Source organism: Schistocerca americana, chromosome 2 (genome assembly GCF_021461395.2).
Source record: "Schistocerca americana isolate TAMUIC-IGC-003095 chromosome 2, iqSchAmer2.1, whole genome shotgun sequence".
NCBI classification, from domain to species: Eukaryota; Metazoa; Arthropoda; class Insecta; order Orthoptera; family Acrididae; genus Schistocerca; species Schistocerca americana.
The window spans coordinates 182,009,090-182,033,936 of record NC_060120.1 but is presented as its reverse complement, the minus strand read 5'-3'; the positions used below and the strand labels follow the sequence as shown (position 1 = coordinate 182,033,936).

The 24,847-nt window shown below is 39.6% G+C and overlaps 1 protein-coding gene across 2 annotated transcripts in view; it reads right to left on the bottom strand.

Annotated features, from left to right (window-relative positions):
* The window catches only part of LOC124595107 (transport and Golgi organization protein 6 homolog), a 100,148-nt gene that overhangs the window by 47,989 nt on the left and 27,312 nt on the right, over positions 1–24,847 (bottom strand). The window contains exons 4-8 of one of the 2 annotated variants that reach the window (XM_047133704.1): positions 12,351–12,788; positions 9,538–9,768; positions 7,957–8,040; positions 6,929–7,265; positions 498–688 (exon numbers count right to left, since the gene is read on the bottom strand). In XM_047133704.1, coding sequence (XP_046989660.1) covers positions 498–688; positions 6,929–7,265; positions 7,957–8,040; positions 9,538–9,768; positions 12,351–12,788 — 1,281 coding nt within the window. The remainder of the gene's footprint in view (positions 1–497; positions 689–6,928; positions 7,266–7,956; positions 8,041–9,537; positions 9,769–12,350; positions 12,789–24,847) is intronic. The other variant, XM_047133705.1, reaches the window with a different exon arrangement.

Sequence of the window (24,847 nt, the reverse complement as noted above, 5' to 3'; positions counted from 1 at the left end):
ATAAAAGTATTTAAAACTGTCTCATAAAATGGTCCCTCCAGATATAATTTGCTATATTATTAGGCAACTCTGCAATTTCACATTTTTGCAAATTGAGTCAGAACCTGCATCTACATTTGCATTTATTACAAAATAGCAAATTTTTCAGGTCCCTACTCCTTTCATAATTCATTCAAAACAATTGTTCCATGGAAAATTCAGTGTGAATCATCATGTTATGCTAGTGAGTTGAAACCCATGTGAAGACATCTGGAACTAAGAGCACATTCACCTCGTTTGCAGGTTCAATACTGTTTTGCTCGTCTTATTAATTATAGACCAAACTTATGGCAGTACAAGAATATTGTAGAATGTGGACAGCTTTAATTACAATCTGTGAATCAAATATTTCTGAAAACGTTCTCCAGAATTCAGTTAAATTTTTTTTCACTATATTCAGACTATCATGACTTCATACCACATGAAAAGTATTTGTTAAGGTTTATGACACTACTTACTTTAGATTTGTAATGGCATGCACTGGAGTATACTCTCTTGTAGAGGGCAAATAACACAGGTGTAAAGCTGGCATAGGACACTGGCGGCAGGGCAGGCTCTGAGGAGCCACTGACATGTTCTGCAAACAGCCGGTGCATGTTCACTATGCACAGTGTTAGTTCTTCCTCCGGTACAATAAGCTTGCGTGACTCTGTAACAAAAACATGCACTACAGAGGGCACTCAACAGCTACTGACAACCTTTCAAGACAGACTTAACAAGCACATGAGACACAAGGACAGTAACTAAAGGAAGATCTATGCTAGGGACACAGTGATGTACAAATGACACTAATTCTCATTACAACAAACATTTTCTTCCAAAGTAAGCCATCTTAAATACCAACTGCGGAAAAGAAAGAGGAGGAGCAGGTAGACTTACGTAAGTTAAATTCAGGGATTACTGGATGTGTCTATTGGCTGTGCTGGGAGCTGTAGCTCCTAAAGCTAAGGAATAGACAGCCCAGCTATCATTTTGTGATCACAAACTTAAGAGAAAGAGCGAAAGTAAATTCTTTCAACAAATATTTAAATACACGTAAAGTAATCAAGCTTTTTCTGAACACCGTGCCTCACAGCCAACAAATATGTCTCGGATGAATTTGTGTGCACAAAGACCATAAAGCTACACCAGTATTTTGTTTAACAACATTTAAGATCTGTAGTTTGACTTCATTAATCATATTACAGCATGCTCGAGTATATTCATTCGCGTCAACAAGATAAGAAGATAAAAAATACCTTTGAAAAACGGAAGCTTACCCTCCTATAGACTGTATGGGTCACCTAAGATACCCAAGCCCAATGTCCCATTGAGACTGATAGTGAGCGCCATTGGGGCTCCTACTCAAGAGCTGGCTAGATATCCTGCTTCTTGTTGCAACCGTATACAGGTAAAACTGACACTCATATTAAAAATTCCATGCATTTTATTGAAAAACTGAGGGAGATCACAGTTAGTTCAAGTGACATCCTTGTCAGTTTCGATGTACTATCCCTGTTCACCATGGTCACTGTTGACGAAGCTCTTTCTTACGTAGCTGATATGTTTCCTACTGATATAACAGCTTTGTTTCGACATTGTCTATCCTCGACTTATTTTCAATATAACGGCGAGTTTTATGAACAAACTGATGGGGTGGCCATGGGTAGCCCTCCGAGCCCTGCAATTGCTAATCTATTTATGGAGTTTTCCGAACAACAAGTGCTGCAGTCGGCCAAAAAAAAGCCCTTTGAAATGGTATCAATACGTGGATGACACCTTTGTGATATGGAATCATGCTGAAGAGGAACTGAGAGATTTTTTGGTGCACAGGCAGTTTCAATCCAAATATACAATTCACCATGGAGAAAGAGAGTAATGGACAACTAAATTTTTTTGGATATATTGGTTATTAAACGGGCAGATGGGACTTTGGGGCACAAGGTATATAGGAAAGACAAACACACCGATCGTTACCTACATAAGGATTCGAATCATCATCCTAGGCAGAAGAGAGGAGTCATAAAAACTTTAGTGGACAGGGCTGATAACATCTGTGAGCCAATTTATTTGCAGGATGAATTAAGCCATTTGCAAACGGCTTTCAAGAGAAATGGGTACACTGACAACGAAATAGATTGAGCACTCCACCCTACAAGAAAAGTGTCCGAAAATACAGGACAACAACCCCCGTCGGCTGGAAAAGTTTTTCTTCCATTTATTCATAACATCAGGGACCGTATTGGGAAAGTTTTGGCCAAGTTTCAAGTGGAGACAATCTTTTGACCCACCAAGAAAATTAGTGAAAGTTTAAGATCGGTGAAAGACGCACGACACCCCTTAGGTGTGTATAAAATTTCGTGTAGCTGTGGCATGGTTTATATTGGAACAACTAAAAGGAGTGTTAATACCCACCTAACGGAACACAAAAGGAACTGTAGATTGGGACAAATTGATAAATCAGCTGTAGAGGAACACGTTTTCAAAGACGGTGATCACGAAATAAAATTTAGTGAGACAAACGCGATAGCTAGGACCTCACATTATTATACCCACATGTATAGAGAAGCTATACAGATCTACAAGCACGAAAATAATTTTAATAAAAAAGAAGAAGAAGGATTAAAACTAGACAAGATATGGCGGTCGACTCTGCACCAACAAAGTGACTATCGATTACCTATAATCGAGACAGATGGCACTAGCCAGAGGTAGTTTTAAAGTCGAAAGCACGTGGTGATTGGTGGCGCCATCTAAGCGCTCTATATAAGCGGGACCTCCAGCGCCTGGCAGCCAGTCGCCGACTCACCTCAGAAGATGTTGCCCGCAGTAGGCAACGAAACGTCAGGAAGGAGACGCAGTTTTATATAAGGACCACGGCAATTCAGCCCGGAAGTTTTAACTAATGAATATTCATGAATATTTTAAAAAATTAACTTTTTTGCTATTTTAGTGGAATATTTTATTTTCTACTTTTTAATATCAAAAACCTATTTCAAAAAATTAAATTTTCTGCTGTGAGATATGTAGCTTAATCTTCATCATCTTATTACAGCACGAGAGAGGATATTCATTTGTATCAACAGTGTAGGAAGTAGCTTGCTATGTCAACAACGCAGTAGTATACAGGTATCAACTGCTGCTGTGTGCCAGTGTCACTTCTATTCGAGCTCACATGTGAACTTTCACTAACTGTAGTCTTGGCCTGGCATGGTATTGCAGTGCTTCTGTTGACAATCAACCACTGAGTCCTCAAAAATCAAGTGGTAGATATTGAAAATCATACTGCTGTGGCACACTGCACATAGTCTGACGAATTGATGGTGTTTACTTATAGCAATCTTACTACAATAACTTCCTAACTATTATATTCTGAAAAGTCAGATCATTTGCCATATATTTGACAGTGTAAGTTTATTCAATATTTTCTACTGTACGATAAGTTAGCTAAAATCCAGTGAAGTCGTACTGCACACAAGAGTACATTCCAATCAGCTTAACATGCAGAGACCCCAGGAATAATGCTAACTGCCTTCACCAGCTGCACGAGTCTCTAGAAAGAGCTGGCAACAGTATCTGATTGTATGCAACATATTACTGAAGCTGACATGATTGACAATCCACAGCTGACTGCAATATGTGCTGTCAATTGCTCACAGAATGGTCACCTTTAGTTGGCTGACAATTCCTCATGGGATACAGTCCAAATACAAATCTGAATTTTTCTCCTCTTGTGATGCTACTTCCGTACAGGAGCCAATCGTATTGCCTAACATTCAAACTGCTTACAACTACCAGCCCCTTCTTTCCCCTCTTGTTGTCTCTATCTTCACAGGTAAAGAAACCACTGCTTGAACATGAAAGGCAAAACAAACTGACTACATCTCATTATCGGTAGGCAGCAATGCATCAAAACTATTAATCAGAAATACAGAAACCTTCTGACCAACCACCACATACAACCATCCCACTGAAACAGCTCTATATGTGGGCACTATCTGCCAGCACCACCAAGTGGCTGCCTGAGGCTAGATATAGATTCTCTGTAGACCACAAATTACAAAAGATTCATTTGAGCACTCAATCATTCAATGCGATTTCGTGGTTTTCGTTATTTTTCCAAATAACTATTTCAGAAATGAAAAAAAGAAAGAAGGAATAAATTAAAGAAAAATAGAAGCTACTTAGTTTGTGGGCATTCACAAGATTGTAGAAATACCCTAAGAAAAGCACAAAGTGACAAAACCTCTACAGCTTGCTTTGTGATACTATAGGGAATATCAGCCAGCCAGGGACTCACTCTCATAACAAATCCATTGTTTGTCTCCCTGTGATTAGGTTGCAATGGTAGACCAGTGGGGGAGGCAAAGTCACTGAGCATGGGTAATGGGCATTTTGTTTCTTTTAGCTTTGGGCATTATTACCACAGCAATTGGTTTTCACTAACAATTTCACATACACATAAACAGGAGCAGTGTCTTATGAGTTTCATAAAACATAACAGAAAGCTAACAAATCCATTAGCAAACAATTTACCAATGTTATACCGTACAGAAAGTTAAGAATGAACCAGTGTATACATCCAACAGCAATGGACAAGAAGCAGAATTGTTGTTTTAACTTCATAACAGAAAAAAAGTCTCATAATGCACTGCTCTTGTTTTGTGTTTATTCTTGCGTGAAACAGTCAGTGAATACTAACCTTTCATATTTATTCTACTGTAAAAGAGTCATCAAAATATTAACCAGTGCTCAATACTAACAGAAACACTACGTACTGTGTTCATGTTTAGTGTCTTTTCTCCCATTGATAATCCATACAGTACAACGTAAGAAACTTTGATGCTTAAAGCTAATCTTTAGCTAGGAATGCTGAAGGGGGGATGGCATGTGCACAAGCTGTCATGTGTCACACAGACATCAGAACTGGTGAGGTGTGGTGCACCATAAAGATGATGTACAGGTGTGGATTGGGAGGGGGAGACAGCACTGTTGGGTACAGTGTGTGGGGCAGTGGGTTAGTGGAGATTAAGGCCAGGAGGATTATGGGATCCAAATACCTGCTGCAAGGGTAACTACCATCTACATAGTTCAGAAAAGCTGAAGCTGGAGGGAAGGACCCAGATGACATGGGTTGTGAAGCAACCACTGAACTCCAACACATTGTGCTCATCAGCTTGTTAAGCCACTGGGTGATCAACTTTAATCCTCACCAAAGTTTGGCAGTAGGCATTCGTTCTGGTGGACGGCTGATTGGTGGTCATGCCACATAAAATTCTGTGTGGTTACTGCAATGGAGCTGGTGTATTATATGGTTGCTTTGATATGTGGTCTCGTCTCTGATGGAATAGGATTAAAACTGTGACAGGAATGGAGCAGAATGTGCTAGGTGGGTGAATCAGACAGATCCTGCACCTGGGTCTTCCACAGCAATGTGACCCCTGTGGCAAGGGCTTGAGTGTGGGAGGGGCATATGGATTGACCAGGATTGCGTTGGTTGGCTGGGTGACAGAATGCCACTTTATGAAATGTAGGAAGGAAATTAAGTAGGATGTCCCTTGTATAAAACATTCTTGGGCTTCTTGCCACTTCAATTCAGGGTAAAACCTTGAGCTTTCAAAGATTTTCACCACAATCTTCATCAGGAGTAACTGTTACTCCTGATGGAGATGATGTTGGAAGTTGTTAAAAGCTCAAGATTTTACTCCGAATTGCCATGGAAAGAAGTCCGAGAATGTTTTACACGACAGTGCCATCGCAAATGACTTTGTTCTCAGGATGTGCCTTATTTCTGGGCAAGATGATAGTCAAAACTCTGGAGGAGGACAGGGTTCAGTTGCTTCTGTCAGGAGTGATACTTGGCAACAAGGGGGGCATTCCTTTGCAGTTTATTTTTGGGGGTGGTGGGGGCATTAGGGATGAATGAGGTTATGGCACCAGAAATCCATTTGTGGACAAGGTTGGCGGTGGTCGTGCCTGCCTGTGTAGGTCTTTGTGAGATCTTCAGCATACAGGGAAAGAGAATTCTCCTCACAGCAGATACGCCATTCACTGGTGGCCGGGTTGGAAAGTATCATTTTTTTTTGTGTGGAAGAAGTGATAGCTGTCAAAATGCATGGTTAAAGGCTGTAATGGACAGCACACGAATTTGTATGGTTTCTTAATATAAAGAGTTTTTCGATTAGGTGCACTGCAAAAAGCTAGAAAGATCAAGTGGCAGAACTGACTCAATTACTATTGTAGGGGGAATCTGGGAACACCATAAATCACACAGAAGCAATTAACTGAAAAAGTATAGAAAAGTCTGAGGAAGAAAATTTAAAATATCTTTCACAGACAGGAATAATTATGTTAAATAAGTTATCACATCATAGATTAGAAAAAACAGACCTGAAAAAGCTGAAATTTTATTTACTAAGAAGCAGGAAGAACTTATCAAATTGTAAACTGAATTTTGTCAAAAAGCTTTGTGCAATATCACACACCACCTCCCCACCAACATATCCTGCTCCATCCACATATATGCTTTGCTCCTAAAAATTCTCAGGTTCTTCAGTTCTGTTTTGATTTGCATTTAACCTCAAGACACTTCTAGAATCATCCAGTTAATTTTTTGAAGTTTCAAACATCCATTTCAAAAATATCCCATTTTAAAAATGAATGCAGCCGACGATAAATGTCATTAATATTTAAATATTCAAATCATGTTTGTACAGATGAATAACATGAAAGCAAACATTAAACATGAACATTTCTCTTGTTAAAAACATGTTATTCAAAACTGGAGAAAGCAATAAAAAGGAGAAGTGTGTTTAAAGATAACTGAGGAGAGGCTGCTAAGCACCCATCATCAGAAAATAAATAACATGCAAAAGCAAGAAACAACATATCAGGCCACCAAGTAACTAACCTTTATCTGTTTCATCAGTGGCATCAGGTGAGGGAACTACCTCCACTGCTGTTGTAGATTGTTCTGATTCTTCTGCTTGTTCTGTTTCAGATTCCTCCAAGATTTCCATCTTCTCCTCTATTTTTAACAATGGCCCTGCCTCATCATCTGTGGAATCCAAGAGGCCAATGCCTTCAATACTATTCATAATTGGCATTTCATCTATGGTATCATCTTCCTCTACTTCACTATCCTCCCAGGCAATGCTGCTTGGTGGAACGCAACACGTCAGCAGTGGCTTAAGAATGATATCAAGGACATGTCTGCGAATGAGTTCTTCATCTTTCTTGTACAGTGCCTGAAGTAAGAACAAAAGATACAAAACAGAGGCTGAAATATGTCAACCTTTTATGCAGCATGAAGTTTATTCTAACAGTATTTCCTACTTCTGGCAACGAACAACTACAGCAGCCCCACTATTCTTAACTGAGCTTATGCTTCTGCAAGTTAGCTCTACACCATTTGTATTTTTAATGTCTATTGAAGCACAAATTTTAATCGAGTAGATTGCATCAATAAGAAAAACATTTAACACCATGGCTTTTTCCTTGGGAGATAGAGACGATAAACTGAATAACTTAGTTTCATGTCTACACTAACAATAATAATTATAAAACACCAATAAACAAAACAAAATAAGTCAAGTTCTTAAGTATAAAGTTCCTCCACAACCACATTGTGCGAATTACTAACTCAATGGCTACAAAATTTTATTAATTTCTTTACACATTTTCATTAGTGTATTTGAGGCAGAACCAAAACTGAAGAATTTTAGTATTAGTTCAAAACAACATAACATTCGTAAAACTTGATGCCAATATATTGGCCACTGATATTGGAGCCAAACTATCAGCTATTATATTTAGTATGCTTCCTCATATAAAAAGTGAGTAACAGCATACAATTGAAAAACCATAAACAGTTTCTTACTTTATACTTCCTATCATTTCCCATCCTCAGAAGCAACTACAAAACGAAGCAGCACTTACCTCAATACAACGAACAGCAATCATTAACTGGAGTTGTCCCACAGAACCTGGAAGCTTATCAGATCCTTTCAAGATTTCCACCAACTGTAAGAAGTGAAATAATAATAGTATGTCACTGTCCTTATCTGAAGTTCATTCAACAGTACTGCACTTTCAGAAAAAATGTATACTTACTTTATTATGCAAAGGTTGCAGTACTTATTCCTATGATCAGGTAAGTAACAGAATAGCAACAAAATATGGAAGCTGCAAAGTGAACTGTCACTCTATAATGCTGCTTCATTAGGTAACTGGTATAAGAACAGACCAGCAAACAACAGTCAAGAAGGAAGCCTTTCTGCAGAGTTGAGTCTTTTTCTTTCCAAAAAGCATTTGACTCAGTACCACACCTTTGCTTATTGTCAAAAGTACGGTCATACTGGGAATAAAGTGAAATTTGTGACTGTAATGGAGACTTTTTGGTAGGAAAGACGCAGCATATTACCTTGGATGGAGAGTCACTGTCAGATGTAAAAGTAACTTCAGGTGTGCCCAGGGAAGTGTGTTGGGACCCTTACTGTTCGTGCTGTATATCAATGACCTTGCAGAAAATATTAATAGTAACCTCAGACTTTTTGCAAATGATGCAGTTATCTATGATAAATTACCGTCTGAAAGAAGCTGCACAAATATTCAGTCAGATCTTGATAAGATTTGAAAGTGGCACAAAGAATGGAAACTTGTTTTAAGTGTTCAGAACATAAAATTGTTCACATCACAGAATGAAAAACACATAGTATCCTATTACTATATCAGTCACTGTTGGAATCAGTTAATTCTATGAAATACCTGGGTGTAACACTTCATAGTGATAAGCAATAGAATGAATACATAGGCTCAGTTGTGGGTAAAGCAGATGGCAGACTTGAGTTTCTTTGTAGAACTCTGGGGGAAGCGCAGTCAGCCTACAAAAGAAATTGCTTACAGGCCACTCATGCAACCCAGTCTAGAAAATTCATCAAGAGTGTGGGACCCACATCAAATAAAACTAAGAGGGAATATTAAACGCATAGAGAAGTGCAGCACAAGTGGTTACAGATTTGTTTGACCTATGGGAGAGTGTCCCAGAGATACTGGAGAAAGTGAAATGGCAGACACTTGAAGGTAGATGTGAACTATCACAAGAAAGACTACAGACAAAATTTCAAAAAACCAGCTTTGAATTACTACCCCAGGAATATAGTACAACCCCACACTTATCGCTCACATAGGAATTGTGAGGACGAGATGAGAATAATTACAGCACATGCAGAGGCATTCAGAGGATCATTCCTCCTGCACTACATAGGTGAATGGAATGGGAAGAAACCCAAATAAATGGTACAATGAGAAATACACTTTGCCATGCAATTCATGGGGCTTAGCAGAATGTAGATGTAGCTGTAGCTGCATGACTACACTTTTTCATGTCTATAAGGGGGGGAGAGGGGGAGAAGGAGAAAGGGGGGAGGGCAGGTGGGGGAGAGGGAGAGGGAGGGAGGGGGAACTGACAGCAGTTAATGCTTTTATTAATGGAATTTTTGAGAAAGTTACTAAACTTACCTGGGAACATATATTCTTATTATACTTTTCTGGATCAGACGTATGAACAGTCGTTATAAGATTAACAACTGTCTCCAGTTTACTCCAATCAGTACCAGTATCTGGATCAGCGTCACAAATTGCACGTATAAGAGAACTGACGCCTTTTGGCCTCATTATGCAATGGATTAGCAGTATGATGCAAGACTTCTTAAGCCATGTTGGAGGGTTGGTGCGTGCACAATTCTGCAACTAAAAATATTCAAAAATTATCACAACGCTTACACAGAAGTTAAGCTTAAAACATAATGAAATTTGTTAATGCATAACTCATGAAGACACAAATACCTCAGAGGCAATATATGTATGAATGTTAACAGATACATAACATCACTGCAGATTTTCAAAAGGTCTGACATTGTACCACACTGTTGACATATGCAAGATTTGGCCAGACAGAGTATCCTCACAGTTGAGAGACTGGCTCTAAGAATATATGACTGACTCAACCCAGTACATAGTGAATGTCCAGTAGAATCAAAAAGAAAACTGGATGTCCCCCAAACGATACACAGTAAGGTCACTAACATTCTCAAAGTATAGAAATAATTTATCAGATAGTAATCTAACAATGGAAAATCCAGGATGGAATGTAACAATATCATGAAAAAAAAAGTTGTCACTCACCACATAGCGGAGACACACACACACACACACACACACACACACAACTGCAGTATCAGGGAATTGTAGCCACACTGCCACTATTTTCTTATGCATCACTATGCTAAATGTCTGTCCTCCTTTCTCTTCTTTCCTGTGTTTCTCTTATTGCCTAAGCAGTGTGGCTAAAGTTGCCTGAGACTGTAGTAGTAGTAGTTGTGTGTGTGTGTGTGTGTGTGTGTGTGTGTGTGTGTATTTTTGACAAAGGCCTTATGGGCCGAAAGCTTTACCTTTGACAGTCTTTTTGTTGTGCCCCTCTGCAACTCAGCATCTCCACTACATGGTGAGTGGCAACTTTCCTTTTCATAATATTGTTATAAGGTAGTAAAGCAAAGCCCCTAGTAGATTACAGGGAAATGCAAAAAAACTTCGACAGCATTTCTGCTTTGTGTATTAGACATCTCTTTCAATGTCCACAGACATAAATGATACACATAAAAAGAAAAAAACCTGAATGAATCCAACAGCAACATTGACAGTGAACTAGTGGAGCATGTCTCCCCCATCTCCACAGTGGGGACCCTATCAGCTGCATAGAAAAGGATGGTAAACATACAAATATCAATTTTGTTTCAATTGAAAGGTGATGGCTCTTTTACACAGTAGTCATTTTACAAAACTTGGGTCTGGCTTTCTTGATATGGACTTTAATTTGTGAGTTATACCTTTTGTTGTTAATGTTTAGATGACAGTTTGATAAGTCTTTCTTACAGGTGATCATTAATTTTGTTTTATTGTTGTTGTTTCTAGGTCTTTACACTCACTACTTTCGTTAACTAAGGACAGATGACGTTGAAGACTAAGTTGCCAGCAAATATTACAGCATCATCAGCATGATGGATATTGTCCATCTTCTCTCTATTCAAGAACATACATTATTCAACATTTTCAAGAGTTTTTTGGAAGATACATTTTGAATAAAGATTAAATGTCAGTGGCAACAAAATAGTTCTTCGTATTTCTGAAATAAGTCTAATGGAGATAACCATCAAACTTTAATAGGAATCGTTGGAGGAAAGTTATGTTGTTCTTGTGAAACTCTGCTCAGCAGATTTTAAGAACCGATAGTGGAAGTAGATATTGCAGTTTTATTTCCTGCACTGTGTATATAATGTAGGTTCAGGAAAATAACAGATTAGGACATGTACTGAGTAGTCACTTTTACCTAGCTTCATATGCAAAGGGGAAAAGGACAAAAGAGTTGGTAATATTGGTATGAAGCACCATGCACAAATCACTGCATAATGGGTTTTGAAGTATACATGTAGCAGTTGTACAAGCAATGCAGATGCAGGTTCTTAGTACTTAGGAAATACAAATCTGCATTTGAAATAGTGTTAGATGCAACCATTTAACTTTAGACAGACTTTCTGGTTCCCGGTTAACTCTTACCTTATGTTCTAAGTGGACCGTCTCCCACACCCATTCTTCTGGCCAAACTCTACAATGATTCCCTTGTTTCTCCCTAAAAGGAACCTGTGGTTCCAAATGCCAAGCATACTGTCATTTATTTCTGTGTTTCTATTGGCAGTACTAGGAGTAATATCTCCTGAAGCTACAAATGACCAGGTTATTTATATACCTGTGTTTCAGTTTGATGATAAGTGTAATGTTAGAAGAGTCAATCAACTATAATATTCTGACTCTCAGTTTGTATTTTATTATGTAGAACTGCATTGTTTACTTAATTGCAAAAGTTGTTTATGTATTCTAACACAATTATATTTGATTAAAATTATTTTAATTTGACTCAGTACTTCCAACAGGTAAGCAGTGTTTGCCAAGAAACACACCACACACGCACCTTTTAGAAACAACTGTAAAATATTAGTAGCAGAGGAACATACCTACTTCATTAATTTATGCTCACTGGATCATTCCCTTCACCTAACGTATTATGCAGTAACAGCAAAGACTGCCACCTGTTTATTTCCGCATTAGCTCCGTCATGGATTGCGTATTATCTTCCCCTGCTACCACATTTATTGTTCAAGTCCTTCCTTGCAGAATACAACATATATTGGTGAAGCAACACTTCACAATGCTCTTAAAATCAATGTATGACACATAAAAAAGAAACGTGTAGTATTGAAGTATAGTCTCATACTCACTCTCTTTAATCCAGCAGCACCATGCAGTATTAGAAGTTCCCTGATGACGAGTGGTTGGTACATTTCCCAGATGAAAGACAAATAATATATACGAAACTGAGAACGGTCTCTTTGCAGGCGCACCCATAGTTCAGGTGTCATCACAAACTCTTCACTCTGGCCATTTGTTGAATTTGTCTCACGTTGAGCTGCTTCCGATCCAGATGACGCTACTACCGCTGTTGCTGCCACTGTGGTCGTTGCCACTACAGTTGTCGATGCTTGTGGTGGTGGCTCTGCAGGTTTCTTCAGTGGCACAAAGCTCAGCTGGGAGAGAGCAGCCATTAGATCACCCAAATGGTGCGAAACAATGATCTGGCGCAAGGATGGGTTCTCAGCACACACAAGCAGGCCTCTTGTAACTGCAGCCAGCCGCTCGTACTTCTGCAAAAACAGATGCTGTAAAACTTTAATGAAACTATGCAAAATAGTTTACCAAGAGGTTAAATCAAACAATGGAAACTCAGGGTAGGAATATCAACACTGTAGGAAAAGACAGAGCGTTACTTATCAACCGAGATGCTGAAATTGGCAGTCGTGTGCATGAGGTATACTTGCTTCTGAGTGCGAATGGTCTGTGTTTCTCTTTTGCTGATTAAGGCCACGGGTGAAAGCTTTATGTAATTGTCTTTTAATTGTGCCTCTCTGCAACTTTGCATGTCTTCTTTACACTAAGTAGCAATCTGTCTTTTCCTACACTGTCCATATTTTTACCAAGAGGTTACATCTACATCATCATCAGCATCATCATCATCATCATCATCATCATCGTCATCTAACATATCGGCTCTTAGAAGTATAGGAGTGCCAGTTACAAGTATTTTAAGTAACTTACTAAGAAACACATCTGGTGAAGAATTATACCAAATGATATAGCAGGTAGCAGTTGTATATCTGAAGTTGCCTTCAAAAGTATTTCTTGACCCTCAAGCAGGCGCACCTGTGTATAAGTGCACAGTCCACAAACAACATTGTGCTGTACCATTCCACTGTTGTTTTACAATTGCAAGCCCATACTTACTATTCCTTCATTCTTGCCTCAACCAACACAATGGTAAGTTGTGCTGTCGTATGCCCAATTGAGCAGCAGTAATATGTAACAGCGAGCTACATGAGGAAAAAAAAAAAAAATTAAGACCCTTGCAAGAAAACGACCCAGGTTTCAAGCTAGTGGTACACCCCCTCTATGAGGCAGCTGTCTATGAGATAATTAGCAATTGAATAACCGGCTGGCTGTTATCTTCTGCCAACTGAACTGTTTGATGCTTCAAGTGGCTCATCACTGTAACAGTTGCACGCAGCAGCAGAGTGATATAATGAAATTATATTTTATTATTGTTTAATTAAGCAGTGATTTAGCTCATATAAAGTAAACTAAAACTGCAAGTTTGCTCATCCATGTTTACCATGGTAACAAAGACAGTCATTCTTTACATGTAAGCAAAGCACGCCACACGTTCGCTTGTATTATAAAAAAAGGTGCGCCCACTCGAGGGCTAATCACAGTAATATTTCAATACCTGGTACCAATCCGTGAATAATAAAACCAAAGACAAAAATTTAATATGAAACATATTACTCATAAATCAAGACAATATTATGAAAAGGATAGATTGCTACTCAATATATAGCAGAGATGCTGAGTCATAGACAGGCACAACAGAAATACTGCTGAACACCTAAGCTTTCGGCCAGAAGGCCTTCTTCTGAAATACACAACATATACATGCACATTCATGCAAAAGCAACTCACTCGCACATGCGCACACACACAAGACCACTGTCTTTGGGTGGCCTCAGAGATAGCCATCAAAAGCTCAAGAATTTAATTCGAATTGATGTGGCTTAAAAATCGAGATGATTTTATTCAAGGGGGAAGATGATTGAGACGGAGAGCCAGCAGGTGCACGGGATAGGGATGTGGCACCAATGAACTCTGTCTGGTCTCAAGCAGGGAGAGTTTCATGCTGTGCACAATGTGGAAGAGTGGATTGGGAGGGGAGATGTAACAAAGGAAGGAGGCCATACATAAGAGGGTGTTGGGAGGAAGAGGGACGATGTAGAGAAGAGGATGGTGCTGCGGGATCGGTGTGTGTGGTGCTGGAGCAGTGATTGGGGGGGGGGGGGGGGGGATGTTGGGGCAAAGGGTAGTGGAGATTAAGGCCACAAGAATTACAGGGCTGAAGAAGACATTGCAAGGACACTCCTTATTTAAGTAAATCAGATATGGGGGGGGACTGGTCAAACGGCTCGCACATTTCCATGAAACAATATCTAGACTGAACTTCTATTTACGCAGAAAGAATAAACTTAAAACTCAAAACAGCATTTCCTACAAAGTATTATACAACAAATCACCCAAGGATATTACAAAAATTGCTAAAACTTATTTAAACAGGCAGATAAAAAGTACCCGTTACGCAATATATTCTATGCAATGGAGGATTACTTATACAAAGCAGTACAGATTTGATAAAAATTTTTAACATATATAAATACTAACAATAATAGGTTACTATGAACAGCACAATGAATGCATTATCATAGCAAAAATAGACAAAGCCAATACCCACCACATAGTACAAGTTTATATGCCCACTAGCTCCACAGATGAGGAGATTAAAGAAATGTATGATGAGATAAAAGAAATTATTCAGATAGTAACAGGAGATGAAAATTTGATTGTGATAGGGGACCACAATTCGACAGCACAAAAAGGAATAGAAGGAAAAATTGTAGGTGAATATGGACTGGGTTAAAGGAATGAAAGAGGAAGTCAAATGATAGCATTTTGTACAGAGCATAATTTAATCATCTTTAACACTTGGTTTAAGATCCATGGAAGAAGGTTGTACACATGGAAGAGACCTCGAGACACTGGAAGGTTTCAGACTGATTTATATAAAAGGCAAGACAGAGATTTCAGAACCAGCTTTTAAATTGTGAGACATTTCCAGGAGCAGATGTGGACTCCAATAACAATTTGTTGGTTATGAACTAGAGATTAAAACTAAAGAGAGTGAAAAAAAGGTAGGCCATTAAGAAGACGGGATATGTATAACCTGAAGATACTAGAGCATGCTGAGAGTTTCAGAGGGACCATTAGGCAATCACTGACTAGACTAGGGGAAAGGAATACCGTGGAAAACAAATGGGTAGCTCTGAGAGGTGAAATACGGCATTGATGAAATAGGTAAAAATACAAGGCCTAATAGAAAACCTTGCATAACAAAGGAGATGCTAAATTTAACTGATGAAAGGAGAAAATATAAAAATACAGCAAACGAAGCAGGCTAAAGGAAATACAAATGTCTAAAAAATGATATTGACAGGTAGTGCAAAATACCCAGAGGACAAATGTAAGGATTTAAAAGTGCACTCCTAGGGTGAAGATAGATACCTTCTACAGGAATATTAAAGAGGCTGTTGGAAAAAAGAGAAGCAGCTGTATGAACATCAACAGCTCAGATGGAAAAAATCAGTCCTAAACAAGGGAGATGAACTTTGGTTGGTTGGTTGGTTGGTTGGTTGGTTTGGGGTATAAAGGGACCAAACTACAGGGTCATCAGTCCCTTTTTCCTGACCCAAGCAAGGTTCAAGGTACAAAAACGCCCAGCACCACAGCTAAAAAGAAAACAAATGGAATGAACAAAAAATGGGGAAAACACACACCACAAGGAAAAGCAGAGAAAGGTGTTAAAACCATAGAGCAGATGGTCTGGACTGGCTGATCAAAATAATAAAAGAGGATGAGCCAGCCACTTTGCAACACATTAAAATGTCCACCCCAAAGAGAGAAAGCGAGATGAACACACGTAGGGAAAAGATGACCACCAAGACAAACAAATGCCAAGAAAGTGTGACAGAGTTAAAATGGAGACAGGGTGGTGACCTCATAGAGAAGGCTAAATGCCCACCCTTAGATGGTACATTACCCCCCCCCCCCCCCCCCACACACACACACACCAATAAAATGTAAAACTAAATCTGCTGCTGAGGCATTGTCATCCAACACCGAAGGTAGGGTGCTGGGAAGGTTAAAAGTCCGCCATAGAGTGGCTAAAAGTGGGCAGTTCAGCAAGATGTGGATGACAGTCATATGTGACCAACACCTGGTTGCCATCTGGAAAAGGCTGTTCGGATAGCAGGCTCAAGGGAAACTAGATTATCAATGGTAAAGCGACCCTGTCGGGAACTACCCTGGCATGGAGCCAGTAGGTCATGTGACTCCAAGAGCCAACATGACCGCCAACTTACCATACGTTCTAACAGCTTACAAAGAATGTTGGTGAGGCTGATGGGCCGGTAGCTATCCACATGAATTGGATTTTTACTGGGTTTGAGCACTGGAATGATGGTGCTTTCCTGCCACTGTGATGGAAAGATGCCATCACATCAGATCCGGTTGAAGATGATGAGGAGATGTCGCTTGTAGTTGGACGAAAGATGTTTGATCATCTGACTGTGGATCCGATCTGGCCCAGGAGCTGCGTAGGAGCAATGTGCAAGGACGCTGAGGAGCTCCCACTCTGTAAACGGAGCATTATAGGGTTCACTGTGACGTTCAGTGAATGAGAGGGCTTTCCTTTCCATCCACTGTTTGAGGGTGCGAAATGCTGGGGAACGATTCTCTGATGCGGAGGCTCGAGCGTAGTGCTCAGCAAAGTGCTCGGCAACTGTGTTTGTGTCAGTAGATAACACGTCACTGATGTTAATGCCAGTAACACCTGTCGGGATCTGGTACCCACAAACACGTCTGATCTCTGTTCAGACTTGGGAAGGTGACGTATGGCACCCAATGGTTGAGAGGTACCCCTCCCCACACTCCTGTTTCCTTCTTTTTATAAGTTGGTGAACACAGGCACGAAGCCATTTAAAAGATATTATGTGCTCTAGGGAAGAGCGTCATTTATGTCGCTGTAGAGCTCACCAACACTCTTTAATGGCCTCAGCGATTTCCGGCGACCACCAAGGTACTAACTTTCGCAGGGGGCACCCTAAGGAACAAGGGATCGTGTTTTCCGCCACAGAAAAGATTGTTCTAGTGACCTGCTCAACTGCCACATCGATGGTACCGTGTGGGGGAGATTCAACGGTGACAGCAGAAGTGAAAGTGTCCCACTCTGCCTTGTTTAAAGCCCATCTTAGTATATGTCCAGGGGAACAGTGCTGGGGGAGTAGCAGGAAGATGGGAAAGTGGTCACTACCACACAAGTCATCTTGGGCTCTCCAGTGGACAGATGGGAGAGCCCCGGGCTGCAGAGGGATAAATCAATGGCCGAATAAGTGCCATGAACCACACTGAAATGTGACCCACAAGGGTTTAGGGTCGTTAAAATCTCCCAAAAGTAGGAAAGGTTTAGGGAGTTGATGAATCAGTGCAGCCAATGCGTTCAGGGGTACTGCACCATCTAGAGGAACATATAGGGTAAATCCAAATGAAGTGGTCCAATAAAAATTAAGTTGGTTGCTTGACCATTTTTAAATATTTTAATTGTTTTATATGTGATTACCCTCTAATTGAGAAGTTCAATGTTTTTTACCTTTCACCTTTCCTGAACGGCGGCCATTTCTGCTTGTAAGCGCGCGACAATGTTTCAGTTTAGAGATGTTAGCAAAAATATGAATATCTCTGCACTGGGTTAAGTTACAACATTGCAATTGACATGATTGTTTTTAGAAAAGTGTCCTCTACAACATTGCCTATTACACAAAATACCCTAAATACAAAAATAGCCAGTCAAAATGACCTCCAAAGTTTGGTAACCAAATTTTCAAAAATCCACTTTTTAGGCCAAAAAATAACCAACAAGGAGTGATTTATGAGAGGCTATTTTTTTCCAATATTTAGATATCATAAACTAGTAGTCTCATACAGAGGAAGAACACTTACAAATGTTTCCTTAATTTTTTATGGATTTTTGAAATTTGAAAATTTTAAATTTTTGTAAAGTTTGGGTTAGTTATCTCAAGGTGGGACTCAATATAATGCTATATGATAGCAACATTCTGTAAAAATTTCAACACTGATACCTTAGTGTGAACAAAGATATGAATTTTTGAAAATGAGGAGATAATTCACATTACTCTACAACTGATCTTATGGCTGTTGCCTATTCATGTGTGATATTGGTGGGATATAATCAATTATTATCGACGTAGGGTACTGAATTACATATAAAAAGTGGAAACATCTCCGAAATTAACATGTATATTATTCTGACATACTTAAATATTTTCAGTTAACATTCTTAGAGATGCGACTGTTCCTAAACCTGATGGTGAATGTTAAGAACACTTATTTCTTCAGACAGCTTCTGTGATATAGAATAAGAACTCCTAGTTGCTGTGGTAAGTTCAAGCACTGAAAGTTTTCTTAAAACATTTTTCATTGGTATTCAAACTTTGTCACTAGTAGATTTCTTGAATGATGTTCTTGGGCCAGCAGGTTGGTAAAAATGCACAAAAACATAACTGCTTTCCAAACTTATTATTTCAACCTCTGCAAACCACCACTGTCCATCATACACACATGCCACTATGTCATTCAACGTTAAAGACAGAGATGTAATTTTATTGACCCAATGATCATTATAAATTTTGGTTTCTGATGTTACATAGCATCGAACTAAATTTTCTTCAATGCCAAGGAATTTGTGGAAATGCCTTGTTCCTGTTATTGCTATACAGTTTTCAAATCTGGTTTGAAGTGTTGTTTTCATATGCAGAACCACTTCTTTCTTGATAATAAAATAGGTAATGCCTTTAAAATTATCCTTGCAAAAGACATACATGTCCTGTACTGTGAGAATTTGGTCTGTGGTTGGTCTTTGTAGGCTGGTTTTACTTACTTCATGTTTTGTTGTACCTCCTATTCCATCACATGCATTTTTACGATGGCAAGATGCAAAAAAGTGCCATTCAGCCTCCAACCAAAAGTCTACTTTGTGGTTGCACAGATTTGAAAAATTCTTTTTGTTCTTATACTGACTACCACTTCCATCGGAAAAATATATCAGCTTCTCAAGCTTGGGAAAATTTTCTTTTATGTAATTTATTACATAATTTTGAAACACATGTACAGCCGAAGTGTTGTGCTCCAAGTAATCGCTTAGAATGCAAATTGAAGAACTGCAAACTTCATCTCTCTTATTTTTAAAGTAGAGAATAAATGGATGCACTGTTGTCTGGTCACTGACCCAGTGATACCCTTGTATTGCATCCTGAATCACAAATGAAAAATTTTCTGCAAAATCAACTAGCACTATGAATTCAGTTTCATGAAGTTGTGCTTTTCTGTCCTTCAAAAACTAACTTTGGATTTTAGAAACATAGTGGTGACTTATGAGTTTTTGTAAGTTATCAAAGATTTCAAGTACTCTTCCTGAGATTTAACAACTGTTATCATTTCTGCCCTGTCATTTATGACCCCGCTGTTTGAAGGTAATACTGTCTGGCATTTCCTCATCATATTCGTGAAACAATTCAATAGCAGTTTCCTTACCAGGGCATTTATTACACAAACTCATCATGCAGTGACAACTGTTAGTGTCACAGACCATTAAATCTAGTAACTCTTTGTAGTTAAGATAACTGAGTTTTGCACCCGCAATCATCATTTTGACATTTTGATGATATAAAGCAACACAGAGTGTGTCCCTGAGGATCCAGCCAAAATACACCATTTAGGGCGGAGGTCACCAAATGTTGACCTTCCAATTTTGCATTCAGGTTGAGAATATTTGAAAGCTACATAAAGTTCATTTAAATTTGACAGCACTAGTCATTTCTATTTTGTTACTTTAACTACATTTGTAACAACTCTTTTGCTATCTTTGCAACCTGGGCACATTCTACTGTTTTCATCATCTTCAAAAACTGCTTTTAAATTGTTTATTCACTTATACCTACTCCTTTCTTCTTTCCTAAAACTGGAAAAATGCCTTGGCTCTTTCACTAATTTTCTGGTTAGTTTAACCAAACGATGAGAAACACTGAATTCATGAACTATTTTTTCTCTTTAACAACATGAGTCAGGGAGCGAACTTAAGATTTTAGCTTTTTCCTCTTTAGATGTCACTGAACATTTAATTTTTAATTTCTCTATTAAGCTCAAATATTCAGTGTCAGATGACGCTGGTGGTAGGTTTTCTTCTTCATTAGAAATAATGTTATCTGTATTATAAAAAGCATGATTCCAAGTTTTTTCTAATTCTGTCTGAAATTTGTTGTTCCTTATTTTCAGTAACTGCTTTTCTTTTTCTGCTACTTAATTTTATAATTTTTTTTAGCAGGAGATACGTCTAACTTAGAACAAGCAAAATCCAATATGCTAACAGCTTCCTCATTAGGAATATAAATGTCATTAACACAGTTATATGATTCTGGTTCTGGATTCACAACAAATATTTTTGAGTAACAATTTGGACAGAGGGAATTTCCAGGAAGCTGTTCCACTCTCACATAACAAGGACAAACGTTCAAGTTTTATTTCCTTCAAACCTTTAGCAATAGGCTTTTTATGAACTTTAAGTGGATCACAGCACTTTCTTCCTAAAATGTGGTTGTACTTCAGAACATATTTCTTCTCACGATACTCACACACTGTTACAGAAGAACGTACTCAAAGTTTAAACAAAGTTTGTCTAACTTCATCAAAGTAATTGCCATTTTTCAAGTTTTTTGAAACTGAACCGTAAACTGTTTTGTGACTCACTTCAGTTGCTATCTGTCCAACATAGCACTGTTCACCCATCTTATTGCATTCCAGTTAATCTCTCAAAATTGATTACAAATTACACACAGAACAAAGCACATAACACATTCTACACTCTCAATGAAGTATGTACATCCACTCTAACAGAGGTTTCACAACAGACTGACTACAACAATGCCACACCCAGCAATAATGTACTTCTTTATTGACAATAAACCGAAACGTAAATTTTTATTACCATAAAACAAAAATGAAAGCTCCTATTGTTTAAAATTGCATTATTAAAAATAAACTAAATGAACATTGGGTGATAGTGTTAAATAAATATACGTCACAAATTTTATTACAATGAAACAATAAACCATTTAAATAGGCAACAGCCATAAGATCCGCTGTAGAGTAATGTGAATTATTTCCTCATTTCCAAAAATTCATATCTTTGTTCACAGTCAGATACCAATCTTGAAATTTTTACAGTACGTTGCTATCATATAGGTGTACGTCTGTGAAAAATCATTTTTATATTCAGTCCCCCTGAGATAACTAGCCCTAAGCTTTACACAAGATGAAATTTTCAAATTTCAAAAATTCATAAAAAATTAAGGAAACCTTTGTAAGTGTTCTTCCTCTATATGAGGCTAGTAATGCATGATATCTAACTACAGGAAAAAAATAAACTCTCATAAATCACTTCTTGTTTGTTATTTTTTGGCCTAAAAAGTGGATTTTTGAAAATTTGGATACCAAACTTTGCAGGTCATTTTGACTGGTTTTTTTTTTTTAATTTCGGGTATTTTGTATAATAGACAATGCTGTAGAGGACACTTTTCTAAAAACAATCATGTCAATTGCAATGTTGTAACTTAACCCAGTGCATAGATTTTCAAATTTTCGCTTATGTCTCCAGACTGAAAAATCTTCGCATGCCTACAAATAAAATGGCCACCATCCAGTAAAGGTGCAAGACAAATTATTTTAAAAACTGTTTTGAACTTCTCAAATATAGGGCAATCACATATAAAAAATGAAAATATTTAAAAATGGTCAAGCAACCATCACTGGACCACTTCATATGGATTGACTCTATATGTTGCAGACAGTTATTTCCTGCGTCATCCTTATCCTGAGAGCCACAGCTTCAAGAGGTGTTTGAATGGGCACAGGTTCACTACATACTGAACTCAGGTCATAGACACAAACTCCACCCGACACTCTCTTACAGTCGCTACGGTTCTTGCCATACCCCCTATAGCTGCGAAGGGCAGGGGTCCGCATTTTCGGGAACCAGGTTTCCTGAAGGGTAATGCAGAAAGCAGGTGTAAAGCTCACCCAGTTGGTGGAAAAATCCGCAGCAATTCCACTGGAGGATGACGTTATCATGAGGCTGGGAAGACATGAAGCATGCAAGGAGGCAGATTATGCCTCAGGATCACCTGCTGCAACCGATTGAGTATTTGTATCCATTCCTATTGTGGATGAGGCATCAGTGAGATCCAGGTCCTCAGGGGAGGCTGCGGTCTCCACCTCATCCGCAGGTGCAGAATAGGTAGGGAGCGGTGGTGTTCGGGCCACCGGAGGGTCCTTCCTCTTAGCAGACTTCTTTGTTTGCTTGCCCTCTCGCTTCTCTTTAGGGGCTTGCTGGGAGGACTTATCCGAAGTAGCTTCATGCATGGAGGAAGACCGTGAAGCTCTTTGTCCAGCAGCTTTTGGCTCCTTTAGCCACTGGCGAGTGTCCGCTGTGGCGTAAGTGGAGACCTTGGGAGAGAGGGTCCCAAGGGACACCTTCTGCACGAGAGGAGCCAGAGGAGGCTGTTGCTTCTCCAGCTGGGGGGGAGGGGACCACTGTCCCCTGCATTTGGGCGAGGGGGCACTTGGTCTCGATGTAGGTACTTTGGGAGCAATGGAAGGAGATTTTCCCCCTACCACAAAGAGGGAAGATGTATTCTGGTGGCCCACAGGGCCCACTGTTCATGGCACAGAGTGTGGTACGACTGGCACTTGTGATTGTGATGGTGATGGTAATGGTAATGGTAATGTAGCTGCAGCATATGTGGATGTCAACCGAACAAGGTGTAATCGTTCAAATTTATGTTTAGCCTCTTGGTAAGTCAACCAGTCCAGGGTCTTGCACCCCATGATTTTCCGCTCCTTTTGGAGTACTGTGCAGTCTGGCGAGCAGGGTAGTGCTGCTCTCCGCAGTTGATACAAGTAAGAGGAGGCGCACAGGGAGTATCTGGACACAGTGGACGTCCACAGTCTCGACATGTGGCATTGGAAGTGCAGCGGGCAGACATGTGCCTTAATTTCCAGCACTTAAAGCACTGCGTAGGGGGAGGGACATATGATTTAACATCACAGCGGTAAACCATCACCTTGATCTTTTCAGGCAATGAATCACCCTCAAAGGCCAAGATGAAGGCACCAGTAGCCTTGTCTTTGGGTCCCTTGTAAATGCACTGGATGAAATGAACACCCCGCCATTCTAGGTAGGTGCGGAGCTTGTTATCAGACTGCAAGCAGAGGTCACGATGGAAAATAAATCCCTGGACCATGTTGAGGCTTTTAAGGGGAGTGACGGAAACAGGAATATCACCCAGCTGGTCGCAAGCGAGTAACACCTGGGATTGGGCTGGGGATGCTGTCTGAATCAAGACTGCACCGCTTCTCATCTTGGACAGCGCTGTCACTTCCCTACACTTATCCTCAAGATGTTCAACAAAAAACTGAGGCTTCATAGGTAGAAAGGAGTCCCCATCCATTTGCTACAGACTAAATAGCGAGACGAATATTGCTCTCTTCTTTCTGTAACCCTATGTTCCTGCCATGGTGTAGCGAGGGAGGGAAATGATTTAGGATCATATCTGTCAACATTGTACTCGATCTTGCCCTGCTTAGAGACTGCTGGTGCCGCACGGTTACCAGCAAGAGATGACTTAGTCCGCTTCATTGCAGGTCATCCACCCTGATGCCACCCACTCCGATCAGGGACTCTCGCCACGGACGCCACCTAGCCCCAGCGAAGGCCACCTGGCATGATGGCTGTTGCCGGGAGTCCTCATGCCCCACAAAGACAGGCATTTACTCCTTGGCATATGTGGGGAGTTTACAGCTCAGGCATCAGCAGTGTGATCCCTGTGTTGTCAGGAGGCTTCCACCAAGTGGGTACATGACGGCCCCACCACAACAGACTAGCTACTGTGCTGGATACTGGGTGCAGAGAAATCCAATAGTCATGGGGGCAAAAGAGGACAGGAGACAACAGAAGAAGATGACATACACCAGAAAGTGTCCTCACCCATATAGTTGAATTGCAGGGGGAGATGTAAAGCCATGACAAGAGGTTCAGGAGATCGAATCTAAGGCACTATGGATAACTCATGCACCATGTTAGGCGTCCGTCCCCATATGGTCTGCACTTCTGTAGAATTTGGAAAGTAGCAGGACAAACCATAAAATGGGACCTGAATTTATAGGGCCGAAAAGTGAGAGACTCCTTTTACCAGGTGTACCGGTATGAAATGAGCGTTTTTTTTTTTTGTGAAGATGTAACACTAATTTTGAACTGAAAAGTAAAAACATTTTATTCAAAGTACTGACCATTGCTTTCTATACATTTTGACCACCTTTCTGGCAATTTGTGGACACCACGCCAATAAAAATGTTCGTCTTTTGAAGCAAACCAATCAGACACCCAATTTTCGACTTCTTTGTAGGAATCGAAGTGTCCCTCAGCCAATGCGTG